The sequence below is a fragment of the Brassica rapa genome, chromosome A09 (assembly GCF_000309985.2).
Source record: "Brassica rapa cultivar Chiifu-401-42 chromosome A09, CAAS_Brap_v3.01, whole genome shotgun sequence".
NCBI classification, from domain to species: Eukaryota; Viridiplantae; Streptophyta; class Magnoliopsida; order Brassicales; family Brassicaceae; genus Brassica; species Brassica rapa.
This window is the reverse complement of record NC_024803.2, coordinates 13147803-13174484: the sequence shown is the minus strand read 5'-3', so window position 1 is coordinate 13174484 and position 26682 is coordinate 13147803. Positions and strand designations below refer to the sequence as shown.

The following is a 26682-nucleotide window of genomic DNA, read 5'->3' as shown; positions in this document are numbered from 1 at the left end:
TGAAAATCTACTTGTTACATAAGTTAAATTTGTGTTAATAACTATTATCATAATTTTATAGTAATAAAGAACCTTAATTTGTAAACACTTGAACCATAATTAAATAAAAATACATCGCAATTAAGACATCTTATTTTCTAAGTCTTCTTTTGATCTTTTTTGCTTTATTTTAGTCTTCACTAAATTAATATGAATATTATAAATTTGATGGACAATAATTAATGGAAAATTTTCACAATTGTTTTTATCTGTAAATAAACAGAATTTCGTGTTCAATTGAAAAAACATGACTTTAATGAACACTAATATGGAAGAGTGGAAAAAATTTTCTTTCATGTTTCTGTTTTGTTTCATATTTTTATTTTCAAAATTTCAAGCTTTCATTTTAGTTATAGATTTGATTATTTTATTTGATAGTAGAAACATTTTTACTTTTTTGTTCATTTATTTGAACATGTAATATATTTTTAATAAATGACTGTGTTGACAATATGACTCTAAAATTCATATAATATGATCTCAAACTAGATAATTATGTTTTTTGGTATAAAATCGAATAAACCGAAAACCGATGGTATATAAACCGAACCGAAATAAATATGGATTTAGAATGGTAGTTATATTCTACTAACCGAAATACCGAAAACAAAAAAAAAACCGAACCTAAACCGAACCGATATCCGGATTGAACACCCCTAAAATTCATTCAGGGATGATTTTTTTTTTTGTGTGGTGGGCTTTAGATTAGTTGAGTATTTTTTTCCTAGTGTTAGTTTAGCATGAATGTTCGACATTGATCTCCCTTAACTCAGCTCACATATTTCCTTAATTCTCCTTAGTTTGATGTTCTCCTATCCATGGCTCATGACTCTCTGCTCTTTAGATGATGATGGCACGTATTACTTTTATCACACTGTATATTAGTTCTATCCAACTTAAGATATATTTTCCCTCTGATTTTTCAAAAATAGATTGGTGTATGGATCATCATATGAAAATCACTTTTTTATTTGTTTCTCAAGTGTTTGCAATCTCATATTTAGGATCTGAATGATAACATGCGAGAAAACTGTGGTGCGGTATATGTAGAGATTTTTGTTACCATTAACTGCGGGGTGAATGCGGATACAAATATTCGGTGCCATAATGTTTTTCCAACTAGCCATGCAATATGTTAGTCAGCTGTTAAACTGGCAGATATTATTTTATGTGAGGTTTAATTTATTCGTTAACAGTTGACTATTTTGTTGTTAAAATTGCAGTCAAAATGATTAGTTAGAAAATAAATCTGCACAAATAACAGAGATATTAAAGATGCTTGTTGCCAATACTTGAAAATTAAAAGCCTATATTTTTGGTAATATCTTTATCCTTTATACAAAGGAACCCCACCAGTATGGGTGTCAAATGCAGACAAAATTCATTGTTTAAATCACATTCACATCGGGACCTTATCTCTATTTCATGATTACTTCTTTTCTGTTTCATAGTCTTTGATTGTGAATAATAGATTAAAGTGGTGACATTAAAAGGTTGAGAGAGGAGAAAATAAAAAAGTGAAATTGAGAATTAAACTTTTCATTTGATTACTATAGTATACACTATAGAGTAACATATTACTCTAGTTTTACTTTTCTTTGGCGTTGATGGGGAAAAAACTTTTTTTTACCAGATTGGCTAAATTCCAATTTCAAACTCCAACAATTTAAGTCGTGCCAAATAATCAATCCGAACAAATAATCAGTGCAAAATACGACCTCAACTAAATTATAATTCGAAAAAACTATCTGAACTTATTAAAACATGCCTAAATCGATACTGACTCTAACAGAAATTAGTCAACCGTTAATAAAAAAAACAACGATATTTAGATCTGATTTTTTTTAAATATGTTTATTTTGGGACTCGAACCCGTGGCTCGATACTCATTTAAAAGGGACACTAACTATTAAACTAAAGTAACTTTCAGTAATATTATTACAAACTGGAAATTATATAAACTAGTATACTTCTTCATCTTATCCATTTAAAACTTGGTCATAATTGTTTTTGATTTAAATAAATACATTAATTTTTTTACTTACCATATCTTTAATAAACTTATATCTTACTAAATATAAATAATAAAATATGGGTTTTTAGTAATAAAACCCCTCAACCAAATATGAATCGTAAAAAAACTCTCAATTAAAAATCTTGTGAAAGAAACCCTCAATTTTAATTCCGTTAACATATGTTATCCTCCGTCTAAAAAAACGTGACGAATAGTGACATACGTTAACAATTTATAAGTTGAAGGTTTATAATGTTAAAAACTTAGTTGAAGGATTTTATCACTAAAAATCATTAAATCTTATAAAATATTAATTTACTAGTATTATCGCCTGTGCCATAGGTTAATTTACTGTTTTAAATTCTTATCATTTTATAATGTTCTGTCATAATAAATTATTATTAATATTATATGAACAGTGGTACATAATATTAGAGATTCTTGCCTTAAACAAAACAATTGAAACTTGAAAGGATAAAACAAATGTCACTATAAAATGGATACATGTTTGCAAAACTTTTTAAAATATCAAAATATAAAATATGGTTAAAAACACTTTATTCAATTTGATAATTTTTTTATAGTTAAAGTAATTGTTGCGTTGATATTTTATGTTAATTTACCAACTTGTTTTAAAAAACTCACATCTGAAATACCCACATTACTTTATTTGATGCTTTATTAAATTTATAAGATTACATTTTAGATCTTTAGTTTGCTTTTTATGAAGCTATAATGAATTGTCTAGCAATAATTAAGTAAAGTAGATTTACCTTTCAGAAATGCAAGTTCCGTAACATCCAACAATAGTTTTAGGGTTGAAAACAATTACAGTAGTGAACGCTGAAAAATAATTGACTCAACAAATGAAATATTAATCAATAAATCAAAGAAAAATAATAAAGACTGGAAAACATGCAAAACCTTCTTTGTGAGGAGAAAACTTGATGCTTGTCTCTTTCACAAGAATAATTTTGATTATGCTCCATCCCATATCTCCAAACCATAACCTACAGTACATGTAAATCAATAGATAGAAGAAGTTTCCAAGTTATACACTGCAGTGATCTAAAATTGAAATCTCTTCAAAAAATACCATACCAGTATCTATTTTTTTTTTGGTGTAAACCAGTATCATTTTTTTCCCATAATTTTACTGTATTTATCGACTGAGTATTGATTCAGGTGATGAATAAATAAAATTTGAATTGCCACAGAAGAAAGAAGAAAGAAGATAGGAAGAAACCTGTTCAATTCAAACGAACCTAATACTCAATCTCTCTTTTTGGCAAACGGACCTAATACTCAGACTCTCATTTTCTGCAAGAAAGAACGAACGAACTAAAAAAGCTTTCATTCTGTTGCAGAGAAGATTGAAAGAGAAAAAAACAAAACATATATTAGTAAATCAAAATTATATATAAGAAGAAAACAGTTTGAAAATCGTGGTCAACTGATTTTGAAAGTGGATGGAATATTATGAGAAAATATAGGCAATATATGCTTAAAGTTAGGGATCGAAGATTAATTTTTTCAGTTAACTGTTTTTTAATTTTTTTTAAACATTTTCCACATGTCAATTTTTTATTTGTTGAGTGACTTGTGCTTTAGTATATAAGGGATTATCATTTATACATTGTTTTAGATTGATTTATAAGCCTTTAAAACTAATTTATTAATTTTAATACATTAATTTATTATAAATTAATTTATACATAATAAATAAATAATTTTCAACACTACTTACAACTTAATATAACTCCAAAATATTAAATTATTTGATATTTGGCAATAGTGATATTTGAAAATTTGTGTGTTTATATCGTCATTGTTAAATATAAAATAATTTAAAGTTTTTAAGTTATATTAAGTCTTAAGTAGTGTCGAGAAAAATTCATCTATGAAGTCAATCTTTCTATTTAGAGTAGGATGCAATTTTTTCTATTTTCATGATTTTCATCTTTCGGCTCATACTTTTCCATTATCCCCCAAAAATAATGCATGATTATTTTTATTCTCATTGATTTCTGAACCTATACGTTATATTTTTGTTTTCTTGATCAATAAAATAATATATTTGATATATCATTTTTGATTTATTGTATTTCTTTATTTTTTATGTAGTATCACGAATAATGTTAGATTATTTTATCCTAACAAGTAACTGAAATTGTAAAAACTTATAAGATCATTGTAAAACCGTATTAATCATATGTAAAAATATTAAAATATTTATGAAGCTTTATAAATCAGTTATAAAGTAATGTATTAAAATTTATAAATTAGTTTTAAAGACTTATATCAATCTAAAACAATGTATAAATTACTACAAAGATTTTAAACATTTAATGACTTTTAGTGATAAAATCTCTTAACTATTTTTGAATCGTAAAAACTCTCAACTAAGTTTTCAACATTGTAAACCCTCAACTTATAAACCATTAACGTATGTTACCCTCCGTTAGATGGAGGGTAACATAAGTTAACGAAATTAAAGTTGAGGATTTATTTCACATGATGTTTAGTTGAATGTTATTTTTTACGATTCATCTTTAGTTGAATGATTTAATTACTAAAGACCCATAAAATATTTATAATTATACGAAATTAAATGTATTTAAGCTATTTATAAAAAGTTCTTATATACACTATTTTTAATTTTTAAACTTAATCGAATTTCTTTTTCAAAATTAATATTATATATTTGTGATATTTTGTTCAAAATGTTAAGAGGCCTTTAACCTTTCTTTCACTAAGATATTTTGTTCAAAAAATATTAGACATATTAAACAATAAAAACATAAAATATATAGTATATTATATAAATTTTGAAGAAAACATTTTACCATTCATGGTTTATAAATATCCACTTAAAAAAATTTATATAAATAGTATTAAAATTTTAAGTATATTTAATTTCATATAAATATAAATACTTTTTATATTTTAATAATATTTAATTTTATTAAATATATGATTATTTAAAACATGTAAATTAATTTATATAAATACGAAACAATCATCTTCAAAATTTTAATTGGATAAGATGAAGAAGTATAGTAGCTTATATAATTTCAAGTTTATAATAATATTTCAAAAAAATTATTTAGTCTAGTGGTTAGTGTGTTTCTTTTAACGGGTATCGAGCCACCAGTTCGAATACCGAAATTAACATTAAAAAAAATAGATCAAACCGACGTCGTTTTATTTTATTAACGGTTGACTAATTTTTGTTAGAGTCAATTTAAATTTATGCACGTTTTAAAAAATTACAGTAGGTTTTTGGACTATAATTGATTTAAGTTCGTATTTGGACTTCTCCCCTACTATCGCTAGGTATACTTTTCACTCATAGCCATAGAAACACAAAACCACACCATTTTTTTTTTTGAACATTACACAAAATCACACCTTCACCTTGGGAACCGACAGCATTTCGATAAGATATAATTTTATTTACATTATCGCTAGGATGGAGGTCACTATCTCCACATTAAATATTAGAAAATAAGATATTAAAAAATATGTAATTTCTGAAATGCATCTCAAATGAAAATTGTTAGAACCTTATCAGATACTTTGCAGGTTAAACACAAATGCTCAAGACTCACTGAGACCTATTCTATTTTCCGCAACAGTCTTTACTTATGTCAACTTATCAACTGTTTACCTTCTCTTTTCAAGTTTAATTGTTTATATTTTATTACAATATCAGTATAAAATTTGAGATTCTTAAACAATAAGATTATTCTTAAATTCTGTGGTAATGAATGGAAACCCTTTACGTGCCGAATTCAAAGTTGTTTTAACAAAATCATCTTTCATACACCAATCACCATTATTTTAAAAACTAGTGGTAGCGCCGGGTTCGTCAATTTTATTTTAAATGAATTTACAATTTATTTTATAATCTTTGTAAAGAAAATATGTTCAAAAATATAAAAATAAATATATGTTAAAAATAATGATATTTTTTCTGATCCATTTTATTGTGGTTACCAACAATAGTATATTACTTTGTTTTAAAGTTTCTTAGTTCTTGTGGAATAGCATAAGTTGTTGTGATTGATCGCCTCAGTAAAAGTAGAATAATGCTGATAGTCATAATTCAGTTTAAATTTAAACATAAAGTAAAGTTAATGTTCGAAAAGAAAATATATAGATGTTTGTGTTTGTTTTTGTGATTATCTTGTTTGAAGGAAGATATCAAATTGTTTCATCTTCTTAAAATAGTAACAATCTTTGCATACTTGGTCTATGTCAAAGATGCAGTAATTTGTTGGAGACTTCATTGTGGTTGTATTAGTTAAATACTTTGTCTTGAAAGGGAATTTGAATCCCGTAAGTGAATTCTTAATCATGCTCTACATTGATGGAGACTTGAATTGTGATATTCTATGTTTACAATATTGTTTCTTTGAAAATCTATTACCTATTATTATTTAGTTATTGTTTTTCATTATTATTTTGGACAATTCTTTCAAATAATACTTTTTAAGTTTTTGTCATCAAAAGAGCTTCCAAGGAATACCGAAATAGCTTTTATTAGAAAGACAAAAGACTACTTTTCCACTTGCTTTATAGATATATAAATATAAATAATTATTTTAAAAAACAATAAAAAGTTAATATTTTTTATAGTGTTGAATTCTATGTTTTCAAAATTCAATTTTTTTAATACTTTTATGATTTTATTTTTCAAATTTTTAATTTGAATTTACTTTTCAAAATTCAAAATACTTTTTGAAACTGTCTTAAAAATTTTGATTTTGAAATTTTTAATATTTTTTATTAAAAAAATTCAAAACTTTTCTCCAAAGCCCCACCATTCAAATCTCAATTCTAATAAGCCTAGTTTAATTAACCCTAAATATACAATTGTATAGGCCTAAGACTTATTATCCGAGGTCAGATCCGGATCCGCTCTAAAAATCCGGTATCCAGAGAGGCCGGATCCGAATCCGGATAATATGATAAGTTTCAAAGTTTTATAGCTGAATTACATGATATTTTTTTCTATTAGGTACCAAAATATGAAATAAGATTAACTTATAATGATTTTAGTTTATTTCCTCTAACTTTAACAATTAATTGCTAATTTATTATTCATATTCACAATCATCATATGATTGAATATAGAGATTTTACAAATTAGATTGCCAAATAAAGATGTAAAAGTGCAAACTGAACAATTCTCCCTTTGAAAATTTTCTTGGCTTTTATCCAATAAGGCAGTGAAGTTAAAATCGTCAATCAATATTTGAGGCTCTTTGATCACACCGTAGAAACCAAGTATAAAGTAAACATCACTAAGAAGAACATGTAGAAATAAGAAGAGGAAGCGGCCATGACTGAATCAAACAAAAGTAGAAGAAAGTTTGCTACTCAGGATGAGTAATAGGCATGTATAATTCAAATTATTGGTCACGTACATATCATGTAAGATGTCACGTGAAGCCAATGCTTCTTTGAGCTGAAATTAGCAAAAGAGCAGCTGAGAAGTTAATCAAATCTCACTTATTTCTTCACTCTGCCTTTTATCAATACATTTGTGTATATTATTTAATCCATTTCTGCATATTCAGCATAGCTACATGCATGCGCTTACACATGTGCAACATTCAATAAATGGTTTATAGTGGAGACTGGAGATCAGAGAACTAAAAAGATAGTAAGATTTACGTCTTTTTATATGATGTCCATTCATCTTGTATTTTCAAAACTTGTCTATTACCTCACATTTTAACTTTAACATGCTAACAGAGTATGCATGAATAAGAGCCGTGTATAAAACTGAAGTAACCAAAGAAAAGGTATTGAAAAACATGAGTCTGATATTCAATAAGATAAGAAAAGAAAAGGTTAGATACTTGCACATACATCTAACTCATCCCTTCGGCCGTATTTTTAAGCAAGGTAATTAATCATACGGAGGTTTGTGGCTTCTCCTCTGATGGCGGAAGCTCTGGCAATGAAAGCGGCGCTGTTTGACACAACTGCTGTGGAGATTTGGCCTGTTTTTCAAACTCCAAACCACTATCATTTTTCACGGACAAGTCTCTCTCCGTGGATCTTCAAGGTATCCTCCGTTGGAACTAATTGAAGACAATATGGTCTCTCTGCCATTTAAAACTTATATTAAATACAATGTAAAAATAATTTAAGAAAGGATTTCTATCTATATTTGCTTGCTTCTCTTTTAATCCTAGGATGATCCAAATCTTCTGATATTTTAAGAGAAGTTACTTTTTCCATCACCACTATTATATATAGATGTTTATCAAAAAAAACAACAGGGATCATGAACAAAATAGAAATCTATATGTGAATTGATAATGTATCTCAATAACTTCGTGAATCTAGAAGACATATATTCAACACATACATATGAATGTAGCTTAATCATTTGACAAAGAGATGAGTGGAGGACTATCTAACATTTTAAAATCCAGTAAATCTCTGTAGTGTACAGTTTTTTTTTAAATGTACATAGACCCTTAGCTCTTCTTCTCCTTTTCTCGAACTACACCAGCGTTTTCCAATTTACAAAAGCTCTACACAAAAACCAAATCAAGACGATTTGGTCAATTCAAAGGAAACCCACAAAAGCAAAAATGTAATCCAAAATATTTAAATGGGCATCTAAGATCTTATATAAAATAAGATCCATGGAAAGAAGAGGAGAAGAAATAATGATTCACCTCATAGTAGATCATATTATTTCACTGGAGAAAGCAATTTATAGCATCAGTACCTTGGTAATTATGAATATTGATCTCACCTTGAATATCCTGCCAAAGATCATTTGGATCATTTCCATCAACGGTGCGTGCGTATTCAACAACGACACATGTTTCCCAAATCTCCGTATCTGTCCCACTCAGCTCTTTCCGATAGATTTATGCCTCATTCTAGCAATCTCAATAAAATAATTGAAGGGAATATTACTCTTGTGCGTAATGTTCTTAACTGTTTTTGTCGGTCTGTCTCTGGCTCTTTCAACGCCTTATAATGACCAAAGATGCAGCTGGCGATTCTGAACAGTGAGCTTGACGGTGACGGTGACACATTGTACGTTGACGATGGCTTGGGCTTGCATGAGGGTCGCCTGCAATACACCAACAAACAGAAACAAATGAAAACAAAATCATCTCCCAAATTTCAAAAAGCTTACGATTGAGAGAATCGAAAGGAAGAATGAAACACAAAAAAAAAAATTAAAATCGCTTCTTTAGAGATGCCAGGTGGCGAAATACGCCCCATCATTTTTGGTGACGTGGAAAGCTGTGTGCAGAACATAAGCATACTATATATATACTTATATATATATATATATATATATAAAAGATAAGATGTGGTTTTAGTGAAAAGAAAATTCAAATTCCCAAATTACCCAAATTGTCTAATAAATAATTTGACCGCATTTTAAAATCATACTTTGGGTAAAGGTTGCGGTCCAGTATATTAAGCATTGGATAATACCTTTTTCAAAAGCCTATTTACTTATAACTACAACTATATACATGTGTTAATGAAATCAAAATTATTTAGCAAGTGTGGTTTTAATAAAACGAAAAATGCAAAACCGAAAATCACCCAAATTATCTATATTGAATCCGTTCTGAAGTACAGAAATACCCGAACGGGTTCTACACCTCTATACCGAAATACCCGAAAATCTGAAATACCCAACCCGAACCCGATAAATACCCGAACGTCCACCTCTACTAAAATCATATGTTGGGTAAAAGCGTGCGGTCTGGTATATACACATTGGATAAAACACATGGTGGTTTAGGACTTAATGTTCACCTCATGGTAAAAACACGATATATAATAATTTTGAGTAGTTAAATGCTCAAATATCACCAACTCAGACAATAATTTTATTGCAAACACTTCTTAAAAAAATCTGTTTGTTATAGATTTAGAGTCTATCAAATCTATCTAATCTGCATAGAGTCTACATATATTTAAAACTATTTAAATTAATGTGGGGAGATTGTTAGACCAAATTATTTAAAGCACAATGACTTGAAATATCGTATCGATTATACAAGTATCGTCTAAAGCACAATGACTTTTTATGCCGCTTGCACAAGTGGAAATTAAAAAGTCCAAAATTGGAAGTTGGGTAAAATTTCTACTAGTATGTATATGAACACACTTAGTAGTGGGTTCAAATTACTTGAATGGGATTCCCACATGCATGCCATCATTGTCGTCGGTCTCAGATCGGTGTAATCCGTGGGCGTGGGCAATAGGCTGTTGGGAGGATTTGGGAGGAGTTTTGTAATATGCTCAATCTCCCAGAAAAATGTAAACTTTTGCTAACGTGTTCTCCTTGTACGTTTTAAATAGTCATCTACTATCCAATTCAGGTTGAAGCGTGTATCCAAACCACGTAGGAACCTACTAATGTCTTTTTCATACTAATGGTCAACCTCATCAATCTACCGAAGTCACGTTGGTACTCACGCAACGTACAAGTTTGTTGGATTTTTGAAAGAGCCTCATGAAAGTTCTCACTCTCAGTTGGTCCAAAGTGATTCCAGAGCCCCTCCTCAAACGTCTCCCAAGGTGACTTGTTTGGGTTGATGTCGAGAGCCTTAGAAGTGGCCAACCACCACTCATTGACCTCCTCAGTAAGATACGATGCAAAACTGACTTGTTGTGCTCGTGTTACACCTTTATATGCAGAATATTCTTTGGTTTTCCTGAGCCTTTGAGTCAGATCGCCTCCACTGAAGCGTGGAAAGTTCATTTTGATGTGTCGTGGTGGCTGCAGAGTGAGTGGTGGATGTAATGGTGGAGGTGGTGGGTTGTGTTCTGGTTGCGAGTTCGGTGGAGGCAAAGGGATGAGAAGTTGGTCGACTGTAGGAGTATTGGATTCACCGCTGAGATTTTGAGCAAGAAGCTCGAGTATGCGGGCCATAGACGTCTCCAGACGGTTAAGATTGGTCACAATGGTTTGGTACTTTGTCTCCATGCCTAGAAACTTGTCGTTCATGCGGATCGAGAGATTTTTCAGCTCATCTTGAACAAGTCCTAGTCCCGGACTCCAAAGCTTCAAAACGCTCCTTTGTGGTAGCCATAGGTGGTGGATCAATTTGGTGAAAGAACACAGAAGAAAAAAAAGTTGGGACCAAGAGTGCTCTGATCCCAATTGATAGTGCGGTGACTTTTTGTTAGATTCGAGTTTATTATGGACTTCCAACTTAAAACTAATTGATGATTAGTGGATTGACCTTAATTTTTTATATATTATTTAATGTCCCTTAGAATCCCGATGTGGGATACGCTATGTCTAATACCCCTCTTCGAAATGATGGCTCTTATCAGTTAGAAATCTCGGAACTTTAAGACAATTATACTCGATCAAACGAGTTAATTACGACATTTATATCCAGTCGAGTAGGGTTATATTAATTAGGAGTTTAAGGTATTTAGGATTTGAGCTCTGATACCATGTTAGATTCAAGTTTATTATGTGCTTCTAAATTAAAACCAACTAGGTGTTCTACCCGCATATGCGGGAATAATTTTCTTATAAATATTTATTTATTTATAACTATTAAATCAAAACCAACATAATAAATTATTAGTTATGTTTTTCAAAAGATAAATCAAACACTAAAATTTATATCTATACTATTATTTACGAAGTAATTTTTTGCAACAGAGCTCTCACGTTAAAAGTTAGAGCGGTTAATATCGTTTATACCCTTAATGAATAAAGTATCTAAATTAATCAAAAATAAAAACGAATTTCAAATCTATCTGAATAAAAAGTTTTCGTAAATAATTTACAACGGAGCTCTCACTTAAAAGTTAGAGCGGTTAATATCGTTTATACCCTTAATGAATAAACTATCTAAATTAATCAAAAAATAAAAACAAATTTCAAATCTATCTGAATAAAAAGTTTATTCGTTAAGGGTATAAACAATATTAACCGCTCTAACTTTTAATGTGAGAGCTCCGTTGCAAAAATTTACTTCGTAAAAAGTTTATTCATTAATGGTATAAACGATATTAACCGCTTTAACTTTTAACGTGAGAGCTCCGATGTAAAAATTTACTTCGTAAATAATAGTATAGATTATTGATTAGTAGACTGACTCTAATCTTTTATATATTATTTAATGTTCTTTAGAATCTCAATGTGGGATACGCTATCTTTAATACTTTTCAAAGCTTGAGGACAATGTAGTTGAGCAAGTTGAAAGAAAATAAGAACAAGATATTATTTTTGGGCATTTTATATTTGCCTATTTTTGGCTTTTCATTGATTTATAAAGAAACTAAACAAATGTTGGAATCATTGATTCCTACAATACTGGAAGTGGAAAAAAAAGGGGGAGTTAAGGTTCCTAAACTATAGGATGACTTTAGTCTCCCTTATTATCAGGTAACTGTGACGTGGCTGTGGCTCTACAAATAAATTTGCTTTACAAATTTTAGTCTTTAAAATTTTGACTGTTGCTTTAGAAAAAATCTAAAGCCATAAATTTGTTGTTTTTGGAAACCATTTACTTAAGATACTAAAGGAAGAGTAAATTCAGTTATTGTGGCTTTGAAAATTTTAACGAAGACTTTAGAGCTTCTAAAATCTGATTGGTAATAATTTGACTTTAAAGGCTTTAGATTTAATTTAGTCTCAACAGCCAAAACCCCAATCAGAAATGAAACGACAACAAGTAGAATAAAGACTTAAATTACTTCATTTCAAGGCACCAGATCAAACCAATAATTGATTACTGCAGACACTTCCCGTTTGGGACTGTTGCTCGGTTAGACTTCCTGCAAACTGTTTCTGTGACTCCGTCACAACTCATCTACCTTCGAATCATCAGATCGACATGACAAACACACAACTTGACACCATTGCATTTCACTCTCATCATTTTTTTTCTTCAGAGTAAGGCTGGGAATCCCATCGCCTCCAAATAACTGTACTTACTAATCTCCCACAAGGTTACTCTTGTGATTTGTTCAAATATTACACGGTATCATCAACAATAATCACTTCATGGCCAAATCAAGCGTCAAATGGACTACTCTTCTCATGTTATCACTCTTATCCCAAAATAGACTTCCTCCGAATGAATCACCTCCAAAAGAGCTTTAGTCGTAGTTGGTGTAGAGGGTAAATTCGACCATCTCTCAGGGCCCGAAGGACAGACGGCCCGGCCCACATGAAGCGAAGCGACGACTCGGTGCGAAGCTTCAAAAGATCGAATCCCGAGGAAACGATTCCACATAACAGCGTAGGCTTCTCGGTCCAGCGAGTTAGAAGCCCACCATGACGACGCGAATTAGGTCATGAGAGAGCGTGAAGTCAGCTATAAAAGGGAAAGGAAAGGCAACGTAGAGAAGATCCGAAATCACTAATACACACTGAGCGGCTAGATTAGAGTATTCACCTTTGTTGTCTCATCTTGTTGTATCTCTTCGGCAAAGCCCTTGAGGCTCCGGTACCTTTCCTTTCAGGTATTTCCTTTCCTTGTAACCAACGAAACACTCTCTTGGCCATTAATAAAACGTCTTTGCTTAAACCTATCTCAAAATTGAACGTTTTCTCGTTCCGTACCGTTTTCCGATCAAACAGTTGGCGAATACCCATCGCCTAAACATACACAAAACATAATCCAACCCGTTCATTGATTCTGTTATATAATAAAGTCCGTGTACTAATTTAGGTCCAAACTGAACTTACTCGAAACCGATGGCAAAAAGTAAGTAAAAAGGAAAAGTTACATCCAAATTTGTAAAGGTTTTAACAGAAACGAAACATGTTTCATTCTGATTCACTCTTCGCCTTCTTTCTGAAGATGTACACGTCAGCTTCCTCATACGCGTATTCAGGATGGAGATGCTCATGAGGAACCTTCTCGATCTCAAAAACGACGCCGCACAGCTCCCAGAATAGCTTATCCGCTTCCGGCGACCTAACCTGATAACCAAGCAGCACAGCGCCGTCTTCCTTCATCAGCGACTCCATCGCCGTCACCAGATGCCCCACCGATTCCTCGATGTACACAACATCCGCCGCGATGACCAGATCGAAAGGCGGATTCAGCGCCGAGATCTGATCCCGATTGTTCCAGCAAACGACCGAGGTCTTTAGGTATTTCCCCAGCGCCGCCTTGTTCCGTTTCAGGTTGTGCTTGAGCGCCGGCATGACCTGGACCATATCGGTGAGCACGATCTCCGTCAGGCCTAGCAGGTGAAACGCCATGCCGGCGACTCCGCATCCGGTGCCTAGCTCGACGGCACGACGGCCGCGGAAATCGAGGAGCTCGGCGTACGGATTTGGAGACGGCGGTGATGAGTCCTCCACCGTGGACCAGCGCTCGGCGAACTTGGCGAGAACCAGAGAGCAAGGCCATACGGAGGTTCCGACGTGCATCGTGGCGTTGTCTTGCTGGATTGAGAGCTGTGTGCCGTTCACCGTTAGCTCGATCACCGGAGAGTCTGTGAACTTCATTTCTCCTTCTCTTCACTTCACATTTCCTTGGAAGCTAGGGCTATGTCACAAAATTAGCTAATGTCATGCCACATATTGCATGGGCCCGTTACGTGTTTGATAATGGGCCTCAGAGCCCAATTGAATTTGTGTCTCAACACGGTGTCGTGCGTAATCGAATATCGCTTGTCGTCGATTAGTTCTCCGCCTTCTCTGGACGCTGTGCAAAGACTCTCTCAAGCAAAAAAGCTTCTTCGATCTTCCCCAGTACAGTTATTTCGTTATAAAGGTAAGTTTTATCAATCTCAGAGTTATGAGGAACGAAACAAACAGATTGATAAATCCGAATTGATATATTGAAAACTGTTTAGATTTGAAATCGAGATTCTCACCGAATAGATCTGGTTCAAAAAAAAGGATTGTTCTGCAATGGACACAAAAGCTCTGGCGAAATCGAAGAGAGCTCACACTCAACACCACACCAAGAAATCACATCCACTTCATAAGCCAAAAGCTGGGCAAGTAAACCAAACAAAGAGTCCGGTTCAATCTGCACTACCGTCGAATCAGGACCGGTACGATGATGAACCCGATCTCGGTTTGTCAACTAATCAACCCGCGGATGTTATTGTGCCGAAAAGCAAAGGAGCTGACTATCTGCATTTGATATCTGAAGCCAAAGCTGAGTCTCATTCAAAGATTGAGAACGATTCAGATTGTTTGTCATCGTTAGATGATCTTTTGCACGGTATGGACTCTCAATCAAGAACCCATTGTCTATGTTCCTGTTGATTTATTTGTTCTGTTTTTTTTGGATTGAAATCTTGCAGATGAGTTTAGTCGTGTAGTTGGATCTATGATCTCTGCAAGAGGGGAAGGTGTGCTTTCATGGATGGATGATGACAACTTTGTTGTGGAAGAAGACGGATCAGCTTCAAATCATGAGGTAGTAGTAAATAAGACTCTTGTTTCTTTATAAGACAAATGTTTAGTTCTTGCTTATGGTCTAAATTTTCAGCCTGGATTCCTCTCCTTGGATCTAAATGCACTAGAGACAATGCTAGAGAAAGTGGAGGTGCATGAGAGGCTCTACATTGAAGCTGATCTTTTGCTGCCCGAGCTGGTATTCTTGCTGGATCTGAACCATTAGCTATATATAATATCTATATTAGGCTCTAAGTTTGACTAATTTGATGTTATGGATTGTGCAGTGTACATCCCAAGTGAACCGAGATAAAGAACTGAATTGTTCTCATACTTCCCAAGACGCGGAAGCTGTGACAACAAGGCTAAATGAGCCGGTTCAACGTGAATCAAGTGGGAAGATTGATCCAGTTGTTACACAAGGAGAATCATCAGCTTTGAAGGACATACAAATACTCACACAACAGCCAGATAAATCTTCAGCAATTGAATCCGATCTAGATTTTCTTCTCGACTCCTTTAGTGAAGAGCCTAAGCCAGTGGCCAGTGCCTCAAGTACATCCAGTCAGAATCCTTCTGTCCAAAGATCTTCAGCTTTTGAAACTGAGCTGGATTCTCTTCTCAGCTCTCATGGTGGCGGAGAACCATTACACAGACCAGCGAACCCATCTGATCAAAAGCTTACCACAACGGGTTTCGATGACATGCTTGATGATTTGCTCGAAAGTACTTCAGTAGCAACCAAACCACAGGAGAATCAGACCCCTTTGTCGTCGACAGTTGGAAAATCCAAAGTTATAGAGGAGTTTGATTCTTGGTTAGATACGATTTGATTTGTGTTTAGTGTAATACTTTTTTTATTCCCAGGCAAATGAGAATCTACTATGTAGTCTATAAAAAATCGTTGGGGCTTAGGTAAACCTTGTTTGCCGATCTAGCTATGGTCTGAGCATTCTCTCTTCCAGCTTAGCTAAACCTTGTATTCTAATTTTTAAATCAAAAGATCGTTGAAGCTTTTTGGCCGACCTATCTATATCAAGTCTGAACATTCTCTCTTGCAGCTTCAATCTTATTTAAAGTGATGAAAGCTTTATTGTGGGCAATAGCTTGGGCCGCTTGGCCAATGAGTTGAGCATCTCCCAGTGAAATTACAAAGTTGTGGTAGTATTTAACAAAATGCTTCTAAGGAAATAGAAACAAAACCAATACAACTTCCTGGCTAGATCAATACTCAATTATGGGATCGAGCACAAATATCTATACTATTATTTGCGAAGTAAATTTTTGGAATCGAGCTTTCACCTTAAAAGTTAGAGCGGTTAATATCTATAATATCCTTAATGAATTTTCTAAATAATTAATTATATAATCAAAAACGAATTTTAATTAATAATATAAACTTTTTGGAAAATAAGATAATTCTTATATATTGTGTTGTTATCTTAAAACATATTTTTCAATTATAAAATTTTAAAATAAACTATAAAACAATTATAATAAATTCAGTGGTTAAAGTCAATGTTATCTTTAATAAATTTTAATTAATATACTATTATTTGCGAAGTAAATTTTTGGAGTCGAGCTCTCACGTTAAAAGTTAGAGCGGTTAATATCTATAATACCCTTAATGAATTTTATATATAATTAATTATATAACCAAAAACGAATTTTAATTAATAATATTAACTTTTTGGAAAATAAGATAATTCTTATATATTGTGTTGTTATCTTAAAACATATTTTTCAATTATAAAATTTTAAAATAAACTATAAAACAATTATAATAAATTCAGTGGTTAAAGTCAATGTTATCTTTAATAAATTTTAATTAAACATATATATTTAATTAGATTTTTGTCATATATATATATATATATGTTTGATTTAATTTTTTTGAAAACATAAATAATAAGTTATTATGATGGTTTTTGAATTAATAAAAAATAAACTAATAAATATTTGTTAAACGATTAAGCCCGCATATGCGGGCAAGACACCTAGTTCTTAATTATTCATCATGTATTTTCTTTGATATTTCAAATATTTTTCATGGTCAAATCAGATATCAAATAATAGAGTATATTTGTAAGGGAAAAAAATCTGCTACTCTGTGTGATATTATTAGCTACTTGCTTAAATAAACATTTTTGTTATCGTGAAAAATAAACAATATTTTTACATCGAGGAGATTTATGTTTAGATTAATTCATGTGTTCTTTTTCAATAGGGTAAACAAAATAAACGTTTATGTATAATTCTAATAAAAGATTATTTATTAAATAGCTGTTTTTTGGTCAAAAATAAATAATTATTAAATATTAAGAGATATTTGTAAATAACTCACAAAATTCGTAATTAGCAAGTAATAGAATGAGACAAATAATTTACAAGTCATTCTTAAATAAATATTCGAAATAACAAATACCTGATTTTAATAAATCAGAGTACAAGTCTAAAATTTTAATATTTATACAAAGCAATATAAGTACAATTTTAAGTATCCGGTTTGTGTCCACCTAAGCTCGGCTGGGAATCATCACTTATCTTGTCTTGCTCGGCCTTTTCGATAATGAAGTTAGCATATAAGATGCAGCTGATATAAGTTCAGCTTCGTCAGCTGCATCTTATTTTACCTCAGTTGCATGAATAAACTAGTTGCTAAATGTTAGAGTATCATCATCAATGGTCTTTCGTAAGGTTTTTCAACATAAAATATAAATATGAAAAAAAACAAAAAAAATGAATGAAGTGAGTTAAAAATAGTGTTACTTTTATGAATGGTTTAATTTGTTTTATTTTTAAATTTAATAGCACAAATAAATTATATTGGTACTTTATAAATAAGATATTCTCCTTAGCTTTGAGATGGAGACATCTAGAAAATGTTGAATTTATATGCTAGCTTCGAGGAAAACAGCTTATTCATGTCCACACTACGAAGGCGGAGAAAATACATACCTAGACTATATTAATGTACTAAAACATTCCTAAAGTAAATAAAAATTTGAATTTTATATCTAAACTCATAATAAATAGCTAAAACATGTCTTGTAACTCACACATGTCAGTCTATTCTAAAATGTATTAATTTATTTTCTTAAACTATTATATTTTAGTCCTTATCATTTTATTTGTTTGTAAAGTGCTTCAAATAATTAAAATCATCAAGTTGATCTTATTTATAATTTAAAAATTTTTAATATAAGGGGATATAGAAAATAAAAATAAAATTTTATCAAATAAAATAGACTTAATAATATAAATATTCATATTATTTTTCATATTAAAAGTTCTTAAAGTTTATAAAATAATTTTCTACATTTCTTAGGTTATTTTAGCAAATTTTATTATGTGCTTGCGTGATATATATAATATAAATAAAACTAAAAATCTGTAAACTTTTTGTGTATTATTCATATTACATATTAGTTTTGTAGCAAAATAACAATAATGTAATATGGTCTAGTGGTTTGCGCTTTATTTTTTCTTGAGATTCTGCGTTCGAGACTATTTTTAGTTAACTAGCCACTCTTTTCTTTTATATATTAAGTTAGGGTAATATTGTTAAAGATCTCTACTGTAAAATCAAATTTCTAAAGACTATTTTTAGTTATGTCGATTAAAATTTGAATGACTATATTTTTAAAGAAAATCTTGTATAAATAAAAATTGAGTGGTATTTCTTGTCAATATTACATATGAGTAAGATTATTTATAATTAATGCTCATGTTTTAATAAGGTAGATAACTATCTAAGTTTCTGTTAAATAATGAAATAGTATTTAAATTTAATTAAAAAATCTGGTCAAAAAATAAAATTGTACTTTTCAAATTAAAAATATAAATTTGATTAATTTTATTATTTAAATTATTTAAAGCATATTAACAAAAAAAATAGAATTATAGGAACTAAACTACAAAACTTAAAATAAAAAGTAGTCCAATTCATTATATAACCGGCAATATGTATGTTTTAGCTATTTATGATGAGTTTAGATATGCAATTCAAATTCTTATTTAGTGTAAGAATGCTTTGATACATTAATATAATTTAGGTATGTATTTTTTCAGTTTCGTAGTGTAGGCATGATAAACCCTTTTTCCGCTAGCTTTGTCATAATCTTGGGTATCTTCCTACACAGCCTGTAAGTAGGAAGATACTAACTTCTCTTTAAGTGATGAGCTGGCCTGCATTATATTATTTTTAGAAAATTCAAAAAATCTACGTAACTAGAAAAATGCAAATGATCTGTCAAAAGAAAATCATACATAAAAATGGAAAATTTTAAAATTTAAAGCCAAATCATAACAGGAAAAATGGATATACTTGTATCAGTTTTTGACCTAGATTTCTTTTTCTCGTAAAAGATCTATAATTTGGTTTACATGTTTGGTTTTTAGTTATTTAGTAGGTGTTTGCCTGCAATTTTGTGGGTAATTATATTATATGAAGAAATATATATTATGTTTACATTGTTATAAGTTTTGAATAATAATTAAATTTTTTAATTTTTAATTTCAAATAGTTGGATAATCAAAATTTCAGTATATATTTTTAGAAGATTTGTGAGATTTAAAATAGTTCAACAACGTAACCTTTGTCATTACAAATATTTATCTGCAAATAATTAATTCAGATCATTGGTTGTAGAATTACTTTATATTTTATTTTAACACGTGAAAAAACCGGGAATACTCTAGCTTTCAAAAACTAAAAAAGAGAGTTTTTTCGTGTAGGACCAATACAATGATCAGATGCTTTTATCATGAAGATATTTTGTAAACGTTTTTGTGAGGACTTTAGAAAACATAAAAAGTTATAATAATTCTCTACCTACAAATCTAATTCTTTTATATAGGAATATATAACCATTAAATTTTTTTCAATAAAAAAAATAAATTATTTTATTTAATTATATATAGATAATTGATAAAGAAAAATTAATTTAATAAAACATAAATATTATTTCTCCAATTCTACAATTAGTTACCATAAATCATTATCTGTAATATTACTTGTGTTATTTGGTAATTTATATTAATTAGTTCTATAGTTGCATTTTATTTTTAGATCTGACTAAAATAAATAACTAATAAATGCCAACAACCAATCAAATTATAACTACTTTTTAAAAACTTAACCTATTAACAAAACATAAGAAAACATCACTTAAATAACTTCTTAATTAATATATAGTATGATTTATCTCTTTAAAACCAATGATAAATTTGGTTAATGAAAACATGTATTAGGAAAATGGTAGTCTAAGTTAAACAAACCATTTCTTCCTTTAAAACATACCCATTTTAATTAAATCTTATTAATTAGTAATAAAAATAATTTTTAAATTTTTAAATAAAGAAATGTTGTTATTTTAGGCATATATACTTAATATTAATGTGAGATCCAATATTATATCAAAATAAAATATTTTTATTTGTTTAAAATTTGTTAAAAATCGTTAAAATTTTAAATTGTACATTTAAAAAGTTTATTGTTCCGCAAAATATACATCTCATTATTTTTAAATAATTTATCCTACTTGTAATTTATATTATATTTTCTATCTTTGACTTTAACAATTGTAGAACATGTTATTTTTATTGATATTTTTTACTCAATTTATCACAATGTTTTAAAAACACATAAAACTAATTAGTTCACATTTATTGTAACACAAAAAATACATGCATCTCGATAAATAAATAAAATTAAATACATAAGAATATAAAAGAACCAATAACACAACAAACGTATTTATTAATCTCCCCCTCCTCTATTTTATTTATGTTCCTTTATTTTTTTACTATTCAAAACAAGCATGCTAATTTTATTATAATCAAAGCTATATGAATTATATTAATAGAGTATTAATTATAGGAAAAGCATGTGAAATGTATTTTGATTAATTTAATTTTAAATGACTTACTATATAATAATTTTAAATGAAGTACCATATAATATAATTTTAAGTAACTTACCATATAATAATTTTTATGCTTTAAATATAAAAATATTTTAATCATTTCTAAAAGTGATAACTTATCTATGATGGTTATCTATGATATCACATTTTCATTGAAAAATGATGAGAATTTTTTAAAATTATATATTTGACTGTTTTGCATTCATTTGAAACATTTTAATATATATATATATAAAGTGAATGAGTGAGTTTAATTAATATTGTTAGGTTTACATTAATTAGTTTTCTGGAATATATGATTTTTTGTACTCACTACTAATATAAATATATTAAAAACCGTTTTATAATTATTTTTGTAGAATCATATGTATTTAAATGTATATTATCAATTTATATAATGTAATTTATGATATCTAATTGTTTCTATAAATAAATTATATTAATTTATATATATTTAAGATGTTTAATTGTATGTTTGGAAACATATATTAGATTAGATATTTCTAGGGTTAGTTTCCTTTTAAAAGCTTTAATAAAATAAACTAAAAATTAAAAACTATCAACCAATCAAATTATAATATTTAATTGGAAAGCTATTCTATGAGCGACACGTCAGCAGAAATCTCTTAAGTGGCTTCTAAATTAATATATAATGAGATCTCATTTGTATTATACAGTTGAAGTTTATTTGACGTACTAAGAGTGGCTTTTACCGAAACTAACTCTTCAAATTGACAATAAGCACAGAGGGCTACCTAGCTAACTAATGGTAATTATTGTCTTGTTACCATAAAAGTTCTTAAGATATTTAGTTTCATAAACAGTGTCATTTGACAATTTTTATACATATTTAAAAAAAATTGAAATGCAGTTATGTTTTTATCACTTACGACTATTTAACTAATTCAATGTGAACAAAATAAAATTATTTATATATTTAATACATTTTATCATTAATATTGTTAAAATATTAAAAAAAATTAGGTGTTTTGTCGCACATACGGACATATCTTCTTACAAATATTTATTATCTTTTTTATTTTTTTTTAATTCAAAATCAGCATGAGAAGTTATTATTTTGTTTTAAAAATTTAAATCAAACATAAAATTATTTATATATGACAATATTTTTCATTAAAATATATTCGCTTATTATTGTGTTGAAATTTAAAAACAACTCACATATTAAAAATATTTTAAAAATCTCTTTATACAAATGTTTTTGTTTGGTTAATATTCAAGATAACAACACAATATACAAGAATTATTTTTTCTTTTAAATCTAATATTATTAATATAAATTTGTTTTTAATTATATAATAAATTATATATAAAATCAATAAATGTAACAACGACATTAACCACTATGACTTTTAACGTGAAAGCTTAAAGGACAAAAATCAATTCGCAAATAATAATATAGATGTCTATTATTACTATTATTATTAAAAATGATTTTGTATATGCGTATGACTTTAGTTTTTTCTAACATCATATTTTGTTATATACACATGTTTAATAGATCAATGTTTTGTATTACAATTTTCTGTACACTATATTTATTATATAGAAAAAATCTTAAAAATCATTCAATATTCTCTTTTCAGTTATATAAAATTAAAAATTTTACTTGTTTAATATTTAGTTATGTGGTTTCTTTTCCGAAATTTTAAATTTTTTATTAAAATATTTTTCAGATAACAACACAATATATATAGAAATTATCTACTCTGAAAATATATATAGGAATTATCATTTTATTTTAAAATATTTTTTTAGATTTTGGATAATTCTTATTATAATTAATTTTAATCACCTATCTCTTAAGAAATTAAAATTTGCTTTTATTTTGTGGCTAATATATATGTTTTAATCATTAAGGATATAAACGATATTAACCATGCTAAACGATATTAATAATTTTAATCACCTATCTCGAATGCAAAAATCTTTTTGCAAATAATAATATATATATATAGATTAATTTTAAAAGTCACCTTTTATGTATACTCTTTGTTAAACATAGAGAATCACCTACAGTGAAAATACTTTTAACTTTAACTTTCTTCAAACAAGAGTATTTTGATATAGTTAGTGAGTGTGTCAATGTGTCATAAAAAACCGGTGATGATACGTTTAGTTTTCTTTGTATTTTATCTGTTGAATTTCTATACTAACGTAATATTAATAGGATCATGTTACGAAAAAAAAAAAAACCAAAGTTGAGATTCTTTCTGATTGCTTTTTATGGTTTTCTTGTATCACGAGGTTCCTCTGTTCTCCGGTTCTCCCTTTCTACACTCTCCTCTTTTTTAGTTAGTTCAACCAAAAGAGTGCTATTGATTTTTCCCTTCGATTTTCTTACCAAGTTCACAGCAGCATGATTTAAAATAACAATATCTTATTTCAGTTTTCAATCCATGCATGATGCATCATATTTAACAAAGAAATTACTTATTACACAACCACACAATGAAATAAAAAATAGGGCACCAAATCAAACGATGAATTTTAAATATAACATAACAAGTCCAAGACCAAAGCCTAACCCAACCTTCATCTCACCGGACCCAGACTTCTCGGATGGAACCGCCGCTTTCTTAGAGGAGTCGTCTGAGTCATCGGAGACAGCAGGTGATTTGGATTTTGGACTAGGCGCCACCGGTGAGATCTTGTGTTTTCCAAACATCTCTTCAGGCAACAATACCATGTCCACCACGTAAACCGCAAGTGGACGTTCTTTTCTTAATGCATTACTGACACGTGTCTCGATGATACCAGTCGATACATTGACTTGGTTCCCTTGACCGGTGAAGTTAAGTCCATAAACCGCTCCACCGTCTCGCCCTGTAGCTTGTGTTCTGACAGGGTTACTTACGGAGAGAAGATCATCCATTGTGTAAAACTTGGGACTAACATGGTAAAGAATGAGCTTGACTTGGTCGTCCGGGCTTAACTTGTTTAGGGTTCCCGGTTTAAGGTTTTGAAAAGCGTTGTCGGTAGGTGCGAATACCGTCATGCCTTCTGATGAACTGTTGACTTGGATGTTGATTTGGTTTCCGATTTGAGTTGTGTTTAAAAGACGGATAAAAGTAACAAACTGACCGCCTTTTTCTAGGATAGCTGTGATGTTGATGGGTCCGGCAGGGCCAGGAGCCGGAGCTGCGGGCTGAGCAGTTACCTCCGTGGAGAGGAAGATGGCGGCGAGGAGGAGGAAAGGAGCTAGAGTTAGATGAATGGTTGCCATTGCGTTTGGAGTTTGAGTTTATGCGTAGATGGGAAAGTGAGGTTGGAAGTTATGTGACTTATATGGATGAGAAAAATGCTTTAGTGATGAGCTGTGGCTTAGTTGGAGTGAGATATATTTGGCTAATAAGCCATTTTGGTTAACATTTGCCGACAAAAATCGGATTCTCTATGCAATTATATATTTGATCATGAATTTATTAATAAATAATATAATTCGTTCTCCTTTTAACAGCTCTGCATAATTCGTTTGTGTGATCGCAATCTGCATCGATTTTAAAACTACATATGAAATTTAATCAAGATATGTGAGAAATTATATGAGCTGCTTAAAATTGTGATGAATGAATTCTAGCTTTAACATATATATATAGAAACACAATTCATATCTACTTTGTATGGAGTTAACAACGAAATCACAATCTTTCTTTTACTATGAATGTATGTATATACACTTAGGGTAACAACCGACACTAGCTAAAACAATACTCTGAATTAATTAATGGTTGGTGAATGGTGGTACTTAATATTCTAATAAAGAAAGAAAAGGAAGACTAGATAATTTATTATACTCGTATATACTTTAATTTAGCATTAATATAATTGAGTTCAATGAGGAAACCGGTTTTGATATTGTCAAAAAGTTATTATTTTCAGAACTAGAATAGGGATTAGTACGTATATGGAACTTAAACTCAATTTTTAAGAAAAATGCGAGTTAATAAAAAAATATGGTGTAGTTGTAAATATTAGCCTATATAGAGATTACTAAGTTCGTCTATTGTAACATGTAGACACAACGATGAATTCAAAAATGTAGATGCATCATGTATCTATCTATCTATAGACATATACTATACGTACACATAGACACGTAGACCGTAGACTTGTATGTGGGAATGTATGTGTTTGTGTCATTGTATGTGGTAAAAAGAAGAAAACGTATGGACAAAAAGAACAAGGCTTGCTAAGTGACAGCCTGGGGTGAACAAGTGGGCATGTGATGGGAGTGGAAGACCTACATGAATAACATATTATTTTGACAAAAAAAGCATAACATATTATTTTGTTATTTAACTTTATTATCATAACAATTTGTCTTATTGTGTTTGATCGATTATAATCAATATACCACTGCCGACGTAAACAGTTTTTAGATTGTCAAGAAAATGCTAGACCCGATGATTTCAAAAGGTTTTGAAGGTCAGCAATTACTTAAACATTTCGTGTAATAATTCTTTGAAACAGTTTGATAGAGAAAAAAATGTTTGTTAAAGCGCTTAAAGCATTTGTAGTCAGTTACTTGGGGAATTATAAACGGATAAACCATTTAAAAACAAATGATTGTCAAGTGTCAACTCCATAAATGATTCTTGGTGGAAACTGCAAAATCACTTTATAATATTGAAAGCATATATCTCATGTTGCTCTTAACATCTCCTTTTAAGTTGTATGAAATTTTTCTTTCGGCCAAATGGCACGTAGTTGAAGAGCATAAGGCAGTCTATTGGCTTTCTTATGTTGAATTGATCAAATAAAGAGCGTCCAGTGATTCGTGTTTGGCCTTCACTACTACTTATAGGCCACCTTGTATATGCTCATTAGAAATTAGACCTATGGGTTCTTTTTTTTTATATGTCACTCCCCTACACAAAACATATATATACATTAATGTCATACACAACTACGTGATATCTATATACATTCCGCAAGCATCAATGTGCAGAACTCTCTATGTGTTATCTACTGAAAAAGACAAGTTTTCGTACGATTCACACGTCTCTTTCTCTTGAATCCTTCTCTAAGCCATATTGGGTAAGTCCAATATACATTATACTGGATACAATTGATACTATTCACATTCCAAAAAGTGCACAAAGTTCGGCATAAATACGAATCATATGTCTACCTTTTCTTGAGTCTTCCTCCTAACCGTATTGGATAAGTCCAATATACATGATACTGTATACAAATGATACTATTCACATTCCAAAAAGAGCACAAAGTTCTGAATACATACGACTCTTGTGGGAATGAAGGCGTCTCCACAAAAGTGAAATGTC

The 26682-nt window shown here is 30.0% G+C and overlaps 3 protein-coding genes across 6 annotated transcripts; 1 reads left to right on the top strand and 2 right to left on the bottom strand.

The window, feature by feature from the left end:
• Nucleotides 1-13700: 13700 nt before the first annotated feature.
• Nucleotides 13701-14599, bottom strand: LOC103839197 (protein N-lysine methyltransferase METTL21A). The gene has a single exon (XM_009115689.3). The coding sequence runs from the start codon at nucleotides 14541-14543 to the stop codon at nucleotides 13854-13856; it is 690 nt and encodes a 229-aa protein (XP_009113937.1). The 5' UTR covers nucleotides 14544-14599; the 3' UTR covers nucleotides 13701-13853.
• LOC103839198 lies at nucleotides 14564-16473 on the top strand. 4 transcript variants are annotated; one of them, XM_033279876.1, is made up of 5 exons: nucleotides 14564-14812; nucleotides 14942-15270; nucleotides 15353-15471; nucleotides 15541-15645; nucleotides 15734-16473. In XM_033279876.1, exons 1-5 carry the CDS (start codon nucleotides 14604-14606, stop codon nucleotides 16277-16279), a joined length of 1308 nt encoding a protein of 435 aa, XP_033135767.1. In that variant the 5' UTR covers nucleotides 14564-14603; the 3' UTR covers nucleotides 16280-16473. The 4 variants fall into 4 exon arrangements, with proteins under 4 accessions (XP_033135767.1, XP_033135768.1, XP_018510589.1 ...); XM_033279877.1 differs by having other exon boundaries at nucleotides 14566-14812; nucleotides 15353-15468; XM_018655073.2 differs by having other exon boundaries at nucleotides 14575-14811; nucleotides 14894-15270; nucleotides 15734-16462.
• Nucleotides 16474-23754: 7281 nt separating this feature from the next.
• LOC103839199 (fasciclin-like arabinogalactan protein 13) lies at nucleotides 23755-24710 on the bottom strand. Its single transcript, XM_009115692.3, has one exon. The coding sequence runs from the start codon at nucleotides 24618-24620 to the stop codon at nucleotides 23871-23873; it is 750 nt and encodes a 249-aa protein (XP_009113940.1). The 5' UTR covers nucleotides 24621-24710; the 3' UTR covers nucleotides 23755-23870.
• Between the last annotated feature and the right edge of the window lie 1972 nt (nucleotides 24711-26682).

Coding starts and splice junctions, on each gene's coding strand:
- LOC103839199 (XM_009115692.3), bottom strand. CDS start 24,620: ATGGCAACCATTCATCTAACTCTAGCTCCTTTCCTCCTCCTCGCCGCC.
- LOC103839198 (XM_033279876.1), top strand. CDS start 14,604: ATGTCATGCCACATATTGCATGGGCCCGTTACGTGTTTGATAATGGGC. Junction 14,813..14,941: donor CAGTTATTTCGTTATAAAGG/TAAGTTTTATCA, acceptor CAAAAAAAAGGA/TTGTTCTGCAATGGACACAA. Junction 15,472..15,540: donor CAGCTTCAAATCATGAGGTA/GTAGTAAATAAG, acceptor CTAAATTTTCAG/CCTGGATTCCTCTCCTTGGA.
- LOC103839197 (XM_009115689.3), bottom strand. CDS start 14,543: ATGAAGTTCACAGACTCTCCGGTGATCGAGCTAACGGTGAACGGCACA.